This window comes from Aethalodelphis obliquidens, unplaced genomic scaffold (genome assembly GCF_003676395.1).
Source record: "Aethalodelphis obliquidens isolate GAN/ISIS:26980383/991018 unplaced genomic scaffold, ASM367639v1 scaffold39, whole genome shotgun sequence".
Taxonomy (NCBI): Eukaryota; Metazoa; Chordata; class Mammalia; order Artiodactyla; family Delphinidae; genus Aethalodelphis; species Aethalodelphis obliquidens.
The window spans coordinates 18,454,382-18,470,586 of NW_020837983.1; the positions used below are offsets into that span (position 1 = coordinate 18,454,382).

At 36.5% G+C, this 16,205-nt stretch overlaps 1 protein-coding gene across 1 annotated transcript in view; it reads left to right on the plus strand.

The window, feature by feature from the left end:
* PKHD1L1 (PKHD1 like 1) overlaps window positions 1-16,205 on the plus strand; it is a 153,499-nt gene that overhangs the window by 56,301 nt on the left and 80,993 nt on the right. The window contains exons 27-38 of the mRNA XM_027131617.1: window positions 457-562; window positions 3,029-3,139; window positions 4,459-4,623; window positions 5,854-5,975; window positions 7,704-7,836; window positions 8,257-8,452; window positions 10,124-10,266; window positions 10,674-10,778; window positions 11,702-11,890; window positions 12,670-12,840; window positions 13,385-13,611; window positions 14,697-15,681. Coding sequence (XP_026987418.1) covers window positions 457-562; window positions 3,029-3,139; window positions 4,459-4,623; window positions 5,854-5,975; window positions 7,704-7,836; window positions 8,257-8,452; window positions 10,124-10,266; window positions 10,674-10,778; window positions 11,702-11,890; window positions 12,670-12,840; window positions 13,385-13,611; window positions 14,697-15,681 — 2,653 coding nt within the window. The remainder of the gene's footprint in view (window positions 1-456; window positions 563-3,028; window positions 3,140-4,458; window positions 4,624-5,853; window positions 5,976-7,703; window positions 7,837-8,256; window positions 8,453-10,123; window positions 10,267-10,673; window positions 10,779-11,701; window positions 11,891-12,669; window positions 12,841-13,384; window positions 13,612-14,696; window positions 15,682-16,205) is intronic.

Below are 16,205 nucleotides of genomic sequence, written 5' to 3' on the forward strand. Positions count from 1 at the left end.
GTAACTCTGTAAAGTAATTATTAATGTTACCACTTACTGATGAGGAAATTAAATTGTATGGAGTTTAGGTGACTTTCCCAAGAGCAACCTTTATTTTTCTTCATAGCACTTATCACCCCCAGGGCATAATGTACATTTTCTTTTTTTTGTAAGTTTATAGCCTTATGCAAGGCTCTCTGTCCTACCTCCACTAGAATATAAGTTCAGTAACAGCAGGGATGTCATCTGTTTTGTTAAATGTGCTTGATACGTTTACAACTGTGCCTGACGTATAATGGACACATTCGCTGAATGAATCAATGAAGTGTCAAAACAGGAAAAGTATAAATAGAATAGACTAATTTTTGGAAACCAACAAACCAGCAAACAAGCAAATTTCCATTACTTTTTCTAAATCCTATGCATAGTCTATTTAAGCATGCAACCCTTGTTACCTCTGTGTTTCTTTATTTGAAGGTTGAAGTCTATGTTAATGAAATCCCCGCTAAATGTTCAGGTGACTGTGGGTTTACGTGGGATCCCACAACTACTCCTCAAGTCTGGGCCATAAGCCCTTCCCAAGGTAATCTCTTGCTTTCAAACTTAGAGCATGGGGTGGAAGACAATTAGCCAAAATGTAAACTCTGATAATGATTTTTTTATATTCTAACTAAGGCAAGCAGACAGTTCTACATAGTGAAAAAAATCTATCAGATCAGAAAGCTATGGAAAGATCATTAATTATCTTTGCAAAAAATATCACTGTTGAAGTTGGACTCACTAGTATTCTGCTTCTCCAGTTTCACCAACTTCTAGGAGATATAGTACTAAAATGCCAGTAAAAGAGAGCTGCTGTTTAGTAAAAGAAAATAATTAGGTCCTAGATTTGAGAATAAGAGATAGAAAAATTATTGACAAGAACTCAGTCTCGGGGGACACATTTTAAAATACCCTCATAGTATGTGATTGCTTTAAAAAAAACAGATTATATTATGTCTGAACTCCCAAGGATTGAAATAAACAGCATGACCAAGGATTGTAAGGGGTGGATTTTTTTCAGTCAGAAAGGTAAGCTCAGATACTATAATCATATATTTAGTCTTGTTGACTAGTATGAAAATTCACCTGCTAATTATAAATCAAACGAAAAGAAAAAACCCATTGAAATCTTTAAAATAGCACAACTTAGTGTTGAAAGAATATATTCTTCAGACTTTTTTATAATTCTAGTTCTCTCTAAGCACCATGCTCAGTGTTAGTCCCCTACGAACTTCCCCAGAGGCAATCACAATAATTAATTCTGTGTGTATTCTTCCATGCCATTTTATTTGTTTGATTTTTTTTTTTTTTTTTTTTGTGGTACGCGGGCCTCTCACTGTTGTGGCCTCTCCCATTGCGGAGCACAGGCTCCGGATGCGCAGACTCAGCAGCCATGGCTCACAGGCCCAGCCGCTCCATGGCATGTGGGATCTTCCCAGACCGGGGCACGAACCCATGTCCCCTGCATCGGCAGGCGGACTCTCAACCACTGCCCCACCAGGGAAGTCCCGTGCCATTTTAAATACCTTTTGTGTATAACACACATATGGTAATTTTGCTGGTTTTTTAAGTTTACAAATGAGCCATTACATTGTAAATATCATTTGCACCTTTTGTCATTCAGCATTCATTTTGAGAAATATTTATATGGTTTTATGTATATCTAATTCATCACTAAAATACTTCATGGATACACCAATTTATTTGTTCTTCTGTTGATGGACATTTACATCATTTACAAGTTTTTTGTTTGTACACATGACTCTATTGAGCTTTCTTGTACAAATCTACTATAAAATACATGCTAGAGCTTCTTTAGGGTTTATACCTACATGTGGATTAATGGGTATATGTGTATTCAGTTCATTAGGTGACCAAATTGCTCCCCAAAGTGGCTGTACCTCCAGTGGGTATGAGAGCACCATATTCCCCACATCTTTGCCAACACTTCATATGATGAGTTTCTAATTTTGGTCAATCTGATGAGTGTAAGAAGGTATCTCATCATTGCTTTAATGTTGTCTATTCCCTGATTAGTAATGCACAGGAATATCTTCTTGTATGTTTCTTGGACAGTTAGATTATTTCTTCTTCTGCAAATTGCTTGTTAACATCTTTTATCCACTTATCAGATTGTCATTTTTCTATCAACTTGCACTGTATATCGTATGTTATGTTTGCTGATCCTTTGCACACATATTCTCCCAGTATTTCACTTATGATTTTTTTTTGTATCTTGTTCATGGATACATTTAAATCACTGATTTATTTTAATTTATATATCTTTTCCTTTATGGATAACCATGGCTTTTTGTATCTTATTAAAGAAATCCATCTCTACATTAACGTCATTAAGGTATTCGGTTATGTTTCTTCTAAAATTTTGAAGTTTTGTTTTTCATTCTTAGCTGTTTAAATCCATTTATAATCTGTGTTGTGTGTGATGTTATGGGAGTCGGGTGACCGTGTCATTTATCGATCAAATCTGGATACCTTTAAGAGTGAATGGAGAACATTCAGTATGGGATGCTGGGCCAGCAAGTATAAACCTGGAATAGCCCAGGCACTTTAGGATGGGTATCATCCCAGATAAAGTAATCATATCCTATTTCAAATGGAAAGTGTCTACTAAACTTATTGTACAGTTTATTCTCAGGAGTTTGTGATGGCGGTTCTGTCCTAGTCTAAGTTACCATATGGAAATGTCTGTTTAATTTCTTTGTCATAAGAATGATTTTCCTTTCCTTACAACATTCTATACTTAGTCAGATAATTCTTTCCACTAATCCCTATAAACACACAGATTCAAAACACGAAGCACTGTGCAGTATTTCAATGGAAAAAATGTACCATTGCTAAATAAATGTCTTTTTTCCCTGCTTGCTTATAGGCATATTGTTTATATCTTTTAGAAGATAGGCTCACTTTTCTCTGAGAAATACCTGATTTCATAACAACAGATTCTATGTTTTGTCATTTTAATATTGTTATTTAAATTTATCCTTTTCAGGGTCCTATGAGGAAAGCACAATTCTAACCGTATCAGGCTCGGGATTTTCTCCTAGTTCAACTGTATCGGTCTCAGTTGGACCAGCAGGTTGCTCTCTTCTTTCTGTGAATGGTAGATTCTTTTAAAATCATTATTTTTGAGTCTAATTGTTTTTCTCTAAGAGAAAGTAGAATCAAAGAGCAGTGTTATAATACTGATTTTCCTATAGAGTATCTTTGGGGTTATGAAATTGGCAAACTGCTCTGGATAAATACCTTACCTTTTTAATCTTTGGTTATGACTACAGACTTAATTCTTTCACTGTGGTACAGTGTCTTTATCCCATAGCAGTTGATTTTTGTTCTTTTTCCTCATAAAGTGATTACGTGAAATCTTTCCTTCTTTAGTGTGTCTCTGGTACACAAAAATACATGAACTGCAGCTCTGATATTGCATGGTCCCCTCTGCCCATGCTTTGAAAATGCCTCATTAGTCATAGCAAGAGGGCATAGCCATCTTCCTGGACTTCTAGTCCAAACTTCATAGTCCTCTATGTATTAATGTAGAATTTAAAGATCATATTTTCTATTTATGGAAAAATGAGGACCATAATTATTTGTCTCCCTAAAAATTTTCTTTCATAATCCTAGGTATTTTTATTAATTTTAGTAAGTTGGAATTACATAAGCAAATTCACCTTCCATATCATTTTAGTTGTTTTTTGTTTTGTTTTGTTTTGTTTGCGGTACGTGGGCCTCTCACCGTTGTGGCCTCTCCCGTTGCGGAGCAGAGGCTCCAGATGCGCAGGCTCAGCGGCCATGGCTCACGGGCCCAGCCGCTCCGCGGCATGTGGGATCTTCCCGGACCGGGGCATGAACCCGCGTCCCCTGCATCAGCAGGCGGACTCTCAACCACTGCGCCACCAGGGAAGCCCTAAGTTGTTTTTAATTTACATCTTCTATGCATTCTTGAGATCTAATAGTTAGTATTGCACCTGTATTATAAGTGCACATATGCTGTTCTAAATGAAGTGAAGAATGTTTTTCACTTAGTTTTTATCAGTTTTCTTGTTGAAACCTAATATTTTACTCAGTTTGGGACATAAACAATATATTGGACCAAAGTGTTTAGAATTATTCATATAAATGATCTTATAGGTTAGGATTTAAAATTCTTATAGTAACTTTTTTGCCACAGTGTAGTACTCAGGAGCAAATTGTTTACTCCACTTTCATTATTATTTTACCTTACTCTTTTCTAGCCCTGTCTGATTCGTAACATGAGGTAGTTCGTAAAGGTTTTCCTCCCATTAATATATGAGTAGTCTTCCTTAGATATATTTCTTGGAGTATAAAAATGAAGGCCACTGTTTATATTTGAAAATATAAAATTTCAGTAATTTTATCTAACAAAAGCATTTCTTGACCATTTTCTTCTTCTTTTATCACAAGAAAATGAGATCAACTGCCAGATTCTGAATGGAAGTGCTGGACGTTTCCCAGTTGCTGTGTCCATAGCTGATGTTGGACTAGCACAGAATACAGAGGAGGAGGAATTACACTTCATTTATCAGAGTCAGATCTCACACATCTGGCCTGCTTCTGGAAGCCTAGCGGGTAATAGTTAATTGTTCCAAACAAAGAAAATTGCATACATTTCCATCATTTATTGAACTGTTTCTAGAACAGGGTGAAGGGCGAGGACTCCAAACCTTCCTCATATAGAACAAAGGAGACTCCTCTTTTAGAAGGCACAGCGACTCAGTGGATGACTAATTCTTTCCTTATGAAGCACAAGTCAGGGTGACTGCTTCTACTTACGTCTTAGGTTATTGAATTAATATCATCAATTATTACATGTGTCTATAACAAGCTCATTAATTATGTCAAGATAAGATTTATTAGTTATTATTCTGCTTACCAGCTGCTCCATTTATAATCACAGTCTCAGTGGAGCTACTAGACCCGGAAAAAGTTCCAGAAACAAATCAGGGAAAGGGATGCTGACGCAGAAGATGGAAAGAAAATAACACATTTTTCCTATCCTGCTTCATTTCCTTTGTGTTTTGTTTGTTTGTTTGACCATGCTTAAGTGTGGATTTTGTGCTTTGGCCTTGATCTTTTTGGTGTGTTCTGTTTATATATATGTGTATATATACATATATATATGTGTGTATACATATATATATATGTTTTTTTTGTTTTGTTTCGTTTTGTTTTTTGCGGTACATGGGCCTCTCACTGCTGTGGCCTCTCTCGTTGCGGAGCACAGGCTCCGGACACGCAGGCTCAGCGGCCATGGCTCACGGGCCCAGCTGCTCCGTGGCATGTGGAATCTTCCTTCCAGGACTGGGGCACGAACCCGTGTCCCCTGCATCGGCAGGCGGACTCTCAACCACTGCGCCACCAGGGAAGCCCTGTTTTTATATTTTATGTTATTTTTATTTTGTTGGGATTTTTTCTTAGTTTTTCTTTTACTTAAAGGTATTAAAATTTGGGATTTTGTATGAGTCTTAATTCACTCTCATTTCCCACTGGTTGAGTAAATAGAAATAGCATAATTTCTCTTTAGGATGAAGACACAAAAACAAATGTTAGTTGCAAATCTGTGTTATTTCATTAAATCACTTAGTGCAACCCCTTTACGGCTCCAGACTCCAGAGCTCAGACTCGGGTATGTGGTGATGATTCTATATATCTCGAGGCTGGTCCTTGATCTATTTGCCAACCTGTCTCTTGGATGATTAGACAATTCTTGAATGATGTTAGATGACTGCCAAAGTGTCTTTTTGTTATAGTTAATCTAATGTGTTTTTGTTGTCTGATTTTGTGTTTTTACTTATGAAGGTGGTACTCTTCTGACTCTATCTGGATTTGGCTTTAATGAAAATTCAAAGGTGTTAGTCGGAAATGAAACCTGCAATGTAATTGAAGGGAATTTGAATAAGATAACCTGCAGAACACCAAAAGTAAGGCATCTGATTTCAGTCATTTTTCTTCTAAGTCTGAACTTGTATGAATTAAGGAACATCTCAGTAAAGGGTTAAACAAATGCCTTATTTACCTATAGCAAGTGCAGAGTTTCAGTTATGCTCTTTAACAATTATTTCGTCAACATTTTTTGCCGAGATCCAAATACCAAATATTATCTTCCACATTCTAGACACTTAACATCATTAAGGAAGACATACATATAAACCAATGTTAAATAGTGTGTTCCATTTGAAATGATAGAAGTAGACACAAAATGAAGATAAAATACAGTGGGGAGAGGGTGTCAGGAAGAGTTTCATGGAAAAGTTGATGTCCTATCAGAGGTGGAAGGATGATGAATGGGAGTTGACAAGGTAAATCCAAGGATGAAAAAAATATAGCAGTAATAAATAGTCTAAAAAATTCAGGGAAGCCATTCTAGACATTTTGGGTTTTTTTTAAGGAATATATATTTTAAATATGTTAACGTTTCAGTTTGTTGGCAAAACACACACGGTGTAAAGTTTCCCATGGAATATTACATCTCAGGACCAGTCATTGTTCTTTATTTTTTAAAATGGTGTTTAAATTTAAACCAAGACTCTGTTTTACTTACTATGTGCAAAAGGAGTGAATTCAGTCACTAATATTTAAAAACGTAGTAGATTAAGGGTGGGAATTATTATGTAGTTGATGTAGGAAAAGTGAATTTGAGCATGTGTTGGACTGAATGGTGGGGATGAGAATCTGGCGGATATACTAAATTAAAGCTTTGTTTAAATTATGTCGTTCAATTAAACACTGAGTGTGCACTAAGTACTAGATGCTAGGAAAACGATTTTTCCTAATTGGGAATTGTATAGGTGCTATATTGGTGAAAGCACCAAATATTTTTCTTAGGTTTTAGTCTTGGATTCTGGAACTATGTCAGCAAAGTTTATAATAATGTCATTTGTCCATGAAGAGGAAAAAAATTACATTCAAGCCTATTCTAAGAGCAAAAAGCTCAAAACTTTAAGTATTGTATGCTTTATCAATTAGAGAATCACTTGTCTAGGGACTTCCCTGGTGGCGCAGCGGTTAGGAATCCACCTGCTAATGCAGGGGACACAGGTTCAAGCCCTGGTCCGGGAAGATCCCACATGCCGTGAAGCAACTAAGCCCATGTGCCACAACTACTGAGCCTGTGCTCTAGAGCCTGCAAGCCACAACTACTGAAGCCCGCGCTCCTAGAACCCGTGCTCCACAACAAGAGAAGCCACCGCAATGAGAAGCCCGTGCACCACAACAGAGAGTAGCCCCCCCCCGCCTTGCTGCAACTAGAGAAAGCCTGCGTGCAGCAAGGAAGACCCAATGCAGCCATAAGTAAATAAATAAATAAATAAATTTATTTTTAAAAAAGAGAGAGAGGCTCACTTGTCCAGAACATCTGAACTATATTGCAGAACCCTGGGAAATCCAATACTATAGATGCATTTGAATTGATCATAAATACCCACAAAACCACTATATCATATAGCTTTATCTAAAGAATTCAAACATGCAACCTACATTTGACACCACAACTTTCTAAATATCTGATAGTTAACTCTGATTCATGACTTTGAGAAAAAAACATCTTTGGAAGTTTATTTTGAAAAATTCTATTTGGTTTTAGCCATTGAATTTCTGTATCTCAACATTTAATATTTTCTAATTGTTTTATTTTTTTCCTCTTATTTCAGAGAATTGAGGGTACAGTTGATATATCAGTTATTACCAGTGGATTTCAAGCCATGGCAAAGAATGCTTATAGCTATAATTGTTTACAGACTCCAGTTATAACTGATTTTAGTCCCAAAGTACGGACAATACTGGGTAAGAAATTCTTCAATAAGATTAGTCATTTGATATATATGTATGTGTATACCATTTCTAAAAAAGCTTTTGAAGCAGTTTCTCTGCAGTTGTGTTTCTTAAAGCAAAACCTGTCACAGGTTTTCTTTTTTAACCATAAATTGGTCTGTTTATTATATCACTTTGAGCATGTGCAATAATAAGAAAAATATTAATTTTTAAAGTTCTTTGCCATATTTTTCCCTGTTAAACAATTAAACATGAATTTTATCTCCATGTGACAGCTATCAACTCTTTCATTGATTTTCTTTTACCTCTGAAAGTGTTAGGATTTCCTAAATCCATTGAAACATAAGAGATGAGTTGGTTGACTTAATATTCAAATTTTGCGCTAGATAATACATTGACTCTTTTTATAAAACTTTTCTTTTAAAATAATAGGAGAAGTTAATTTAACAATTAAGGGTTATAACTTTGGAAATGAACTCACACAAAACATGGAGGTCTATGTTGGAGGAAAATCCTGCCAGGTCCTTCACTGGAACTTCACAGATATTAGATGCCTTTTGCCCAAGTTGTCTCCCGGAAAACATGATATCTGTGTAGAAGTCAGAAACTGGGGTTTTGCGTCAACAAGGTATGGCAATGACCATAAACTTTGACAGAGCTGTGGAACACATGGTGCTAATATATTGAGATAGGAAGAGAAATAGTCATTAACCTTATAATATTTCAGTTGCTCTCTTCACCTTTCTACAATTCCTTTTGCAAAAGATTCTGAAAATTTCTCATAACATGCAGTATGATGCTTAGGTTTGAGACCAATACCATTCAGATTAGGTTGTAAGATTTCTCTGCAGAACTAGGTTTATGTATATGTCACATGACTTTCATTCATTCTGGAAATACTTATCAAGAAGTTACTGGGGGACAGGCACTTTCTCAGTGCTGGATTTATAGTGGGGAATAAGAGGGATGTGTCCCCCACCTTAATGGTGCCCACAATTTTGTTGGGGAGGCAGATTTCAAACAGATGATTACATCAATAACTGGATTATAAATGAGAAAAAGGCTATGGATAAGAGGTCCCAGGTGCTACAAGAACATATAATAGAGCTAATTTTTCCTGAGGGACTGGGGACTGAAAAGAGTTCTCTGAAAAGGTGACAGGTAAGCCAAGAAACGGGTGGGAGCTGCCAGGTGAAGGAGAGGGTGGAGAGAATCCTCCTCCAACTCTAACTTTCCTTTAACTAGGTGTTTAGTATTTTCTTCCCTGAAGCTGCTTGTCAGCTGGTAAAATTTTAGTTCTGGCATAAGGAAGTTTAGAGCACTTAGAAAAAGAGAAAACTGGAATTTAGGGATTAAAAAAAAGGCAAGTAAAACTGATGACAGAGTAGAAGGAAAGATCATTGTAGAAGTGTCTTGTGGGAGGTGAAGAAAGAAGAGCAACAGTAAACATAAACTTCAGCACTACATCCCTTCTTAGATTCACGGGGCAGAGCTCACATGGTTCTAGAAGAGCTGTTGGCTTGTGCTTTGGCTTGATGATATAACGGGCAGAATTGACAGCATACAAAACTGGGTACTTGGGTGGTGGTTCAAAAACTACCAATTCAGTTATGATGAGGAAGTTAGATAAAAATTAACACAAAGACTCATTTAAGTTATGGTGGGAGCTGGGATGTGGAAGTCAACTCTATATGTCGGGTCAGAAAAGCACTGTACATTTTGATGTCCTCCTAGCAGATACATTGTAACGAAGCAAAATAAATTAAAAACCCTCTCCTTGAAATAGTGGGAAAGGAGATCATGACAGGTTTTCAACAAATATAGAATGATAAATTCAAATTAATTGCACAAAACTTTACTTATATTAAATGTATGGAATTTCATTGCTATTCTTTTTTATAGATAATGCTGCCTTTATGGGGTTTTTTTGGGTTTTTTATGCCTTTATGTTTTATTCTAATAACTAGATAAAATATTTTAAAGGATTTCCTGTATTTCTCGTGACCTCAGTTCTCATAACCATATTTTTCCCATAGTATTTTAAGTTCTTCCATCTCAAATTCTCCTGCCATGGGATTTTCAGAAATGTTATTTTCATATTTAGGGAAACAACTATTATATATGTATATGATCCAACCAAATTGAGGTCATGATAATTATCAGATTATCTAGTTTGAGAAAGTAATGTTTTATTAAATATTCAAGTACTTCCTCTTAAATGAATTAGGTCCTAAGAAGAGTTTAACAACATGACCCCATGGAATGCTCATTGAAATATCTATTAATTTTTCTTTTACAGAGACAAATTAAATGCTTCTATACAGTATATTTTGCAAGTGACCAGCATGTTTCCACAGAAGGGCTCCTTATATGGTGGAACTGAAATCACTATAATGGGTTTGGGATTCAGCACAATACTAGCTGAGAACACTGTGCTTTTGGGTAAGAGTTTCATCCTCACAGGAGGGCTGTTATCATTTTTCTCATCTTAAATGATGTGCTGTAGGTGCTGTGTTATTACACAAATACTCTCAGTCATGGAAGCTTTGTTTTTCTATTAGCATGTAAAAGGTTAAGTGTATTTGGTTGGGTGGCAAAAATAAACTAAATAACTGCTTTTGATTTCAATAAATAATTACCAAATGTTTAATGTGTATAAAACACTTTAAAAAAGGAGAGGTCTCTGTTCTAACACTAGTCAGTACTCAAACATGATTGCTATCAGAAAAAAGTACCAAAGATCCTACTATGTAATGGGGAGCTTGACTATTTACTAATTATACTTCTTCTCTGTATTTCACAAAAACTATTTGAGAAAATGTTTTTTCCCCCATCCTTTTTCTTTCTAGGGTCCTTCCCTTGCAATGTGACAGCATCATCAGAAAATGTCATAAAATGTATTGTTCATTCAACAGGGAAAGTATTCAGGATTACCAACAGTGGGGAAGATTCAGGTATCAGACAACATTTATCTGCTGTAAATAATGGAGACATGTTACCTTGGAATTAATTTGATTTTTACTTATAATACTTCAAAGTATTCAGAGAATAATTATTGTTATTTCTTTGTATAAGTTGTTGATAGTTTGTCTAGAATTTATCCACTTGACATAGGGGGCCACATATAGAATGAATCAGCAAGCAGTAGAAGGCTAGGCTTAGGATTTCCAAGTTCAGGAATTGCCACTTGGTATTACTGCGGTATAGAACCTCCTGAATTACTATAGTTTGTTTTCCATTATGGGTTTCTAAATAAATATTCAAATAGAAATTATATAGATTTTTGCATGCCTCAATGCCTGAGAAAATTTTTGTGTTTAAAGAATTGATCAGAGGGCTTCCCTGGTGGCACAGTGGTTGAGAGTCTGCCTGCCGATGCAGGGGACACGGGTTCGTGCCCCGGTCCGGGAAGATCCCACGTGCCACGGAGCGGCTGGGCTCGTGAGCCACAACTACTGAGCCTGCGCGTCTGGAGCCTGTGCTCCACAACGAGAGAGGCTGCGACAGTGAGAGGCCCGCGTATCACAAAAAAAAAAAAAAAAAAAAAAAAAATTGATCAGAGCTTTTAAAAATATTCCATGTGACATTTCTGAACAACTTGTTTATTGACTCTGATTTTTTTCAAATTGCCTCTCGGTCATCAGTTTTGGAGTTGTGTGGTTTATCTTTTCCTTAGCTTCTCATTATGTTACTTTCCATTATTTCTGTTTATTTTTATTATGTGTTTAAAGTAGACATGTAAAAGTTTTACAATGTTAATTAAAAAGTTTTTTCACTCGTGGCTGTATAAAAAGGAAATATTTTCAAAGATAATTATTAAGAATTTGTACTCCTTTTCCTTTTTTCTTTAAAAATATGACTCAATTCTTGTTCCCAGTACACGGATTAGGTTATGCCTGGTCACCGTCCGTCTTAAATGTGTCTGTGGGAGACACAGTGACATGGCATTGGCAAGCACATCCATATCTCAGGGGAATAGGATATAGAGTTTTCTCTGTCTCCAGTCCTGGAAGTGTAATTTATGATGGCAAAGGATTTACCAATAGAAGAGAAAAATCTGCATCAGGTATGTTTCCGCTTTGTTGCGTTTTGCATCATGCTTCTTTTTCCCAGATATAATAAAAAGAAATTTGTTTAGATTTAAAATACTTTTGCATAAATAATATATACAAATACACAAAATGATTTAGCTGGCATTTTATTGCTATAGTAAAAATATTACAAATTTATAAAATATTCCAAATGAATGTCAGCAAGGTATTTTATACATCAGAGATGAGTTCTGATATCAGAAATATCTCTATTCATTCTGGAATAATCAACCAGAAAAATATACTGAAACAAGCAAAATACAAAAATTGAAGTACATGTTTTAATCATACCAATCTGATAGCAAGTATGAACGTCTGTTGATTGGAATCAGCTTTAAAATCAGTCTTTCTTCTAGGACAACTTAGCGTACAGTGTGCCTTTTAGACTGCCTGTTTTGTTCTACACATGTAGCAGTTTGAACTTTTTACTCATGAACACAAACTGTTTTTCATTGCATGTTGAGTTTTTCTTTAAGATTCTGTGAATTATGCCAGATTTAACATGGTTTCTCTAGAAAAATTAATGCTGGATCTTGCCTTCCTAGAATGTAATTTCATTATACAAGACAGTTCTTTTATAGACATTTTATAGTTGTTTTATAGTCATTTCCTTACTACTTCCTGTTGAAATATCACATGCATGAAAAATAAGAAACCTGTCGCCTGCATGCGTGTTTGAATGATTATTTCAAATTTCTTTTCAAAGATACATTAATTGCTTGTATTTATTATGTGCAATCTCATTTTATGGTAGGTTCATTTTCTTACCAATTTACTTCACCTGGAATCCATTATTATAGCAGCGGGTATGTTGATGAGGCCCACTCCATTTTTCTCCAAGGAGTCATTAACGTTTTACCAGCTGAAACCAGGCACATTCCCCTGCACCTGTTTGTGGGTGGCACTGAAGCCACATATGCTCAGGGTAAGAAGGTTAAAGGTAGAAACCCTGTCACTTCGGTGACCCAGGGTATATGCAACCTTTCTGGAGTAGGAGGCAGATGACTGGGGCTAACTGTCTCTCACTAGCCGCATGACCCTGAATAGGTCGGGACTGCTCTGAGGCTAGAATTTATTCTATAAAATAAGGGGATCATGTTAATGTTGTCCTGTCAGTCTCCCAGAATCCTTATGTGCCTCAAATGAGATGTTAATGTGAAAAAGTTCTGATACTCTGTAAGTGCCTGAAAATATATTAAAATGTGAGATGATGTTGTTTTATTTTCCCCATAGGGTCTGGCCTTAGACAAATTGAAAAATAAATTAATTTTTTATTCACTCTTTACTGTATCATCTTTGTCCAGGTCTTTCTTTTAACTTTGAACCGCCTGGGTCTCCTCTTGTTATTTGGGAAAAAAAGACTTACCAGAATATAAACCACCATCATCAAAATTAGAGTAATGCAGTCTGAAAACAATTCTTGTTTTAGAATTTTATCCATGACTTACAGGCAATTCTTTTGTCTAAAGGAGGACCCGTGAATTTGCGCTTGGGAAGCTCTGTGACAGGCTGCCTGGCGACAGAACCCCTGTGTGGCCTGAACAGTACCGGGTTTGCACATTCAGATAGATTGCTCTTTGAGCTTTCAAGTTGTTTTTCACCATCTATAAGCAACATTAGTCCATCCATCGGAACACTAAATGAATTGATAACAATTACTGGACGTGGCTTCAGTAATCTCACGTGTGCTAATAAGGTAAGAATATAAAGATCTCCTTTTTACCTCTGTCTACACAATAAAAGGAAGATGTTTCATCCGTAACCTTGTAGTTTAATTTATGACAGCTTAATTGTGATATAATTCACACACCATACAACTCGCCCATTTAACGTGTACAATTCAGAAGCTTTAGGTATGTTCGTAGACTTGTGCATCCATCACCACAGTCAATTTTAGAACATTTTCTTTGCCCCAAAAAGGAACCCCACAGTCCTTAGATATTACCCCCAACCCCTCCGTACTTCCTGGCCCTAATCAACCACTAATTTTTCTGTCTCTGTGGATTTGCCTATTGTGAATATTCTTATAAATAGAATCATACAATATGTGGTCATTTGTGACTAGTTGTATTCACTAAGCATAATGTTTTCAAGGTTGATCCATGATGTACCATGTAGCAGTACTTCATTTCTTTTTATGACTGAATAATATTCCACTGCATAGTGTATACATTTTATTTATCCATTCATTAGTTCATGGACATTTGGGTTGCTTTCACCTTTTTGGCTATTATCAATAATGTAACTATGAACATTTGTGTATGATCATAATTTAGTTTAAGATTAATCCAAGATATGCCTTAATCAGCCCCCAAATTAATTTCATGAAAAAAAAAGTTTGCACTTGATCAATTTTTTTTTAATTGATTGATTGATTGATTGATTTTTTGGCTGCGTTGGGTCTTTGTTGCTGTGCACGGGCTTTTTCTAGTTGTGGAGAGCGGGGGCTACTCTTCGTCGCGGTGCACAGGCTTCTCATTGCGGTGGCCTCCCTTGTTGTGGAGCATGGGGCTCTAGGCATGCGGGCTTCAGTAGTTGTGGCTCGAGGGCTCTAGAGCTCAGGCTCAGTAGTTGTGGTACACAGGTTTAGTTACTCCACGGCATGTGGGGTCTTCCCGGACCAGGGCTCGAACCCATGTCCCCTCCATTGGCAGGCAGATTCTTAACCACTGCACCACCAAGGAAGTCCCCAATTTTTTAAATTTAGTTGTTGCTAATACAAAATTTAAGTTCACACTAGAGTAATGTATTGACTTGTTTTCATGTTCATTTTATTTTCAGGTTACAATTGGTAGCTATCCCTGTGTTGTAGAAGAAAGTAGTAATAATTCCATTGTGTGTCATATTGACCCTCAAAACTCAATGGATGTTGGCCTCAGGGAAATTGTTACAGTAACTGTCTACAATCTGGGCACTGCTATCAACACGCTGTCCAGTGAATTTGATAGGCGATTTGTACTTTTGCCAAACATCGACGTGGTATTACCAAATGCAGGGTCAACTACAGGAATGACAAAAGTGACCATAAAAGGCTCTGGATTTGCAGTTCCTTCTGCTGGTGTACAAGTCCTTATGGGTCATTTTCCATGTGAAGTTCTGTCAGTGAATTATACAGCCATTGAATGTGAAACATCTCCTGCTCCGCAGCAGCTTGTGAAAGTAAATCTTCTGATCCACGGAGTGCCTGCCCTGTGTCAAGGGAACTGCAGCTTTTCATACTTAGAAAGCATCACTGCTTTTGTAACAAGAATCTCCCCAAACACCATCAAAGGATCTGTAAAAGTTCTTATTGAAGGAGAAGGTTTTGGCACTATCTTGGAGGACGTTTCTGTTTTCATTGGAAACCAACAGTTTAGAGCAATCGATGTTAATGAAAATAACATCACTGTTCTTGTGACTCCTCTTCCGGCTGGAATTTATCCTCTTAGTGTTGTGGTGGGAATGAAAGGCTTAGCTCTGGGAAACCTTACTGTCAGCAGCCCCCCAGTAGCATCTGTCACACCAACTTCTGGAAGCATCGGTGGTGACACTACTTTGATGATCACTGGAAATGGCTTCTATCCAGGCAACACCACAGTCACTGTTGGGGATGAACCTTGCCAAATTATTTCTGTCAATTCCAGTGAAGTCTACTGCCGTACCCCAGCAGGGACAGCTGGAAGGGTCAGTGTAAAGATCTCTGTGAATGCAGTCGCTTATCCACCTCTGTCATTTACGTATGCCTTGGAAGATACTCCACTTCTCAGAGGAGTTATCCCAAGTACAGGTAGGCCAATACCTGCTTTTTTGGTGTCTTGATATACTATGATCAGTAATATTTACTAGCATAGACTTGGAATAATGTTTACAAATGATTTTTAGGATGTGTTTTTAGACAAACCCTCTTAATCAATATATGGGATTTGAGTTCTGTGTAGTCTCTATTGTGTGATTATTTTTTGCACATTCTTGGGATAAAATTTTTGGCCAAATTCCCATTTCTGTTTTAAAACAAAATCCCCATTAACTTCACCTAAATTTCAAAATGAGGAAGAAATAGATGGATACCTGTGGACTAAAATTGGTCATTAATTTATGTCATTAATGTTAATATGACAGGCAATACCTGTTAAAATTCGTAAGTAGTTCATCTTATTAACATTGAGAATTTTTTAGAGTATCTTGTTTCCAGGAAACGACAATTGATTATTAACTTATTAACGCAACAGAATTCCTTTTAAGGGGGTAATTGGCCCATTCAGGTGGAAAAAATATTATAAAATAAGATTTACTTAATTATTTAGTATGACT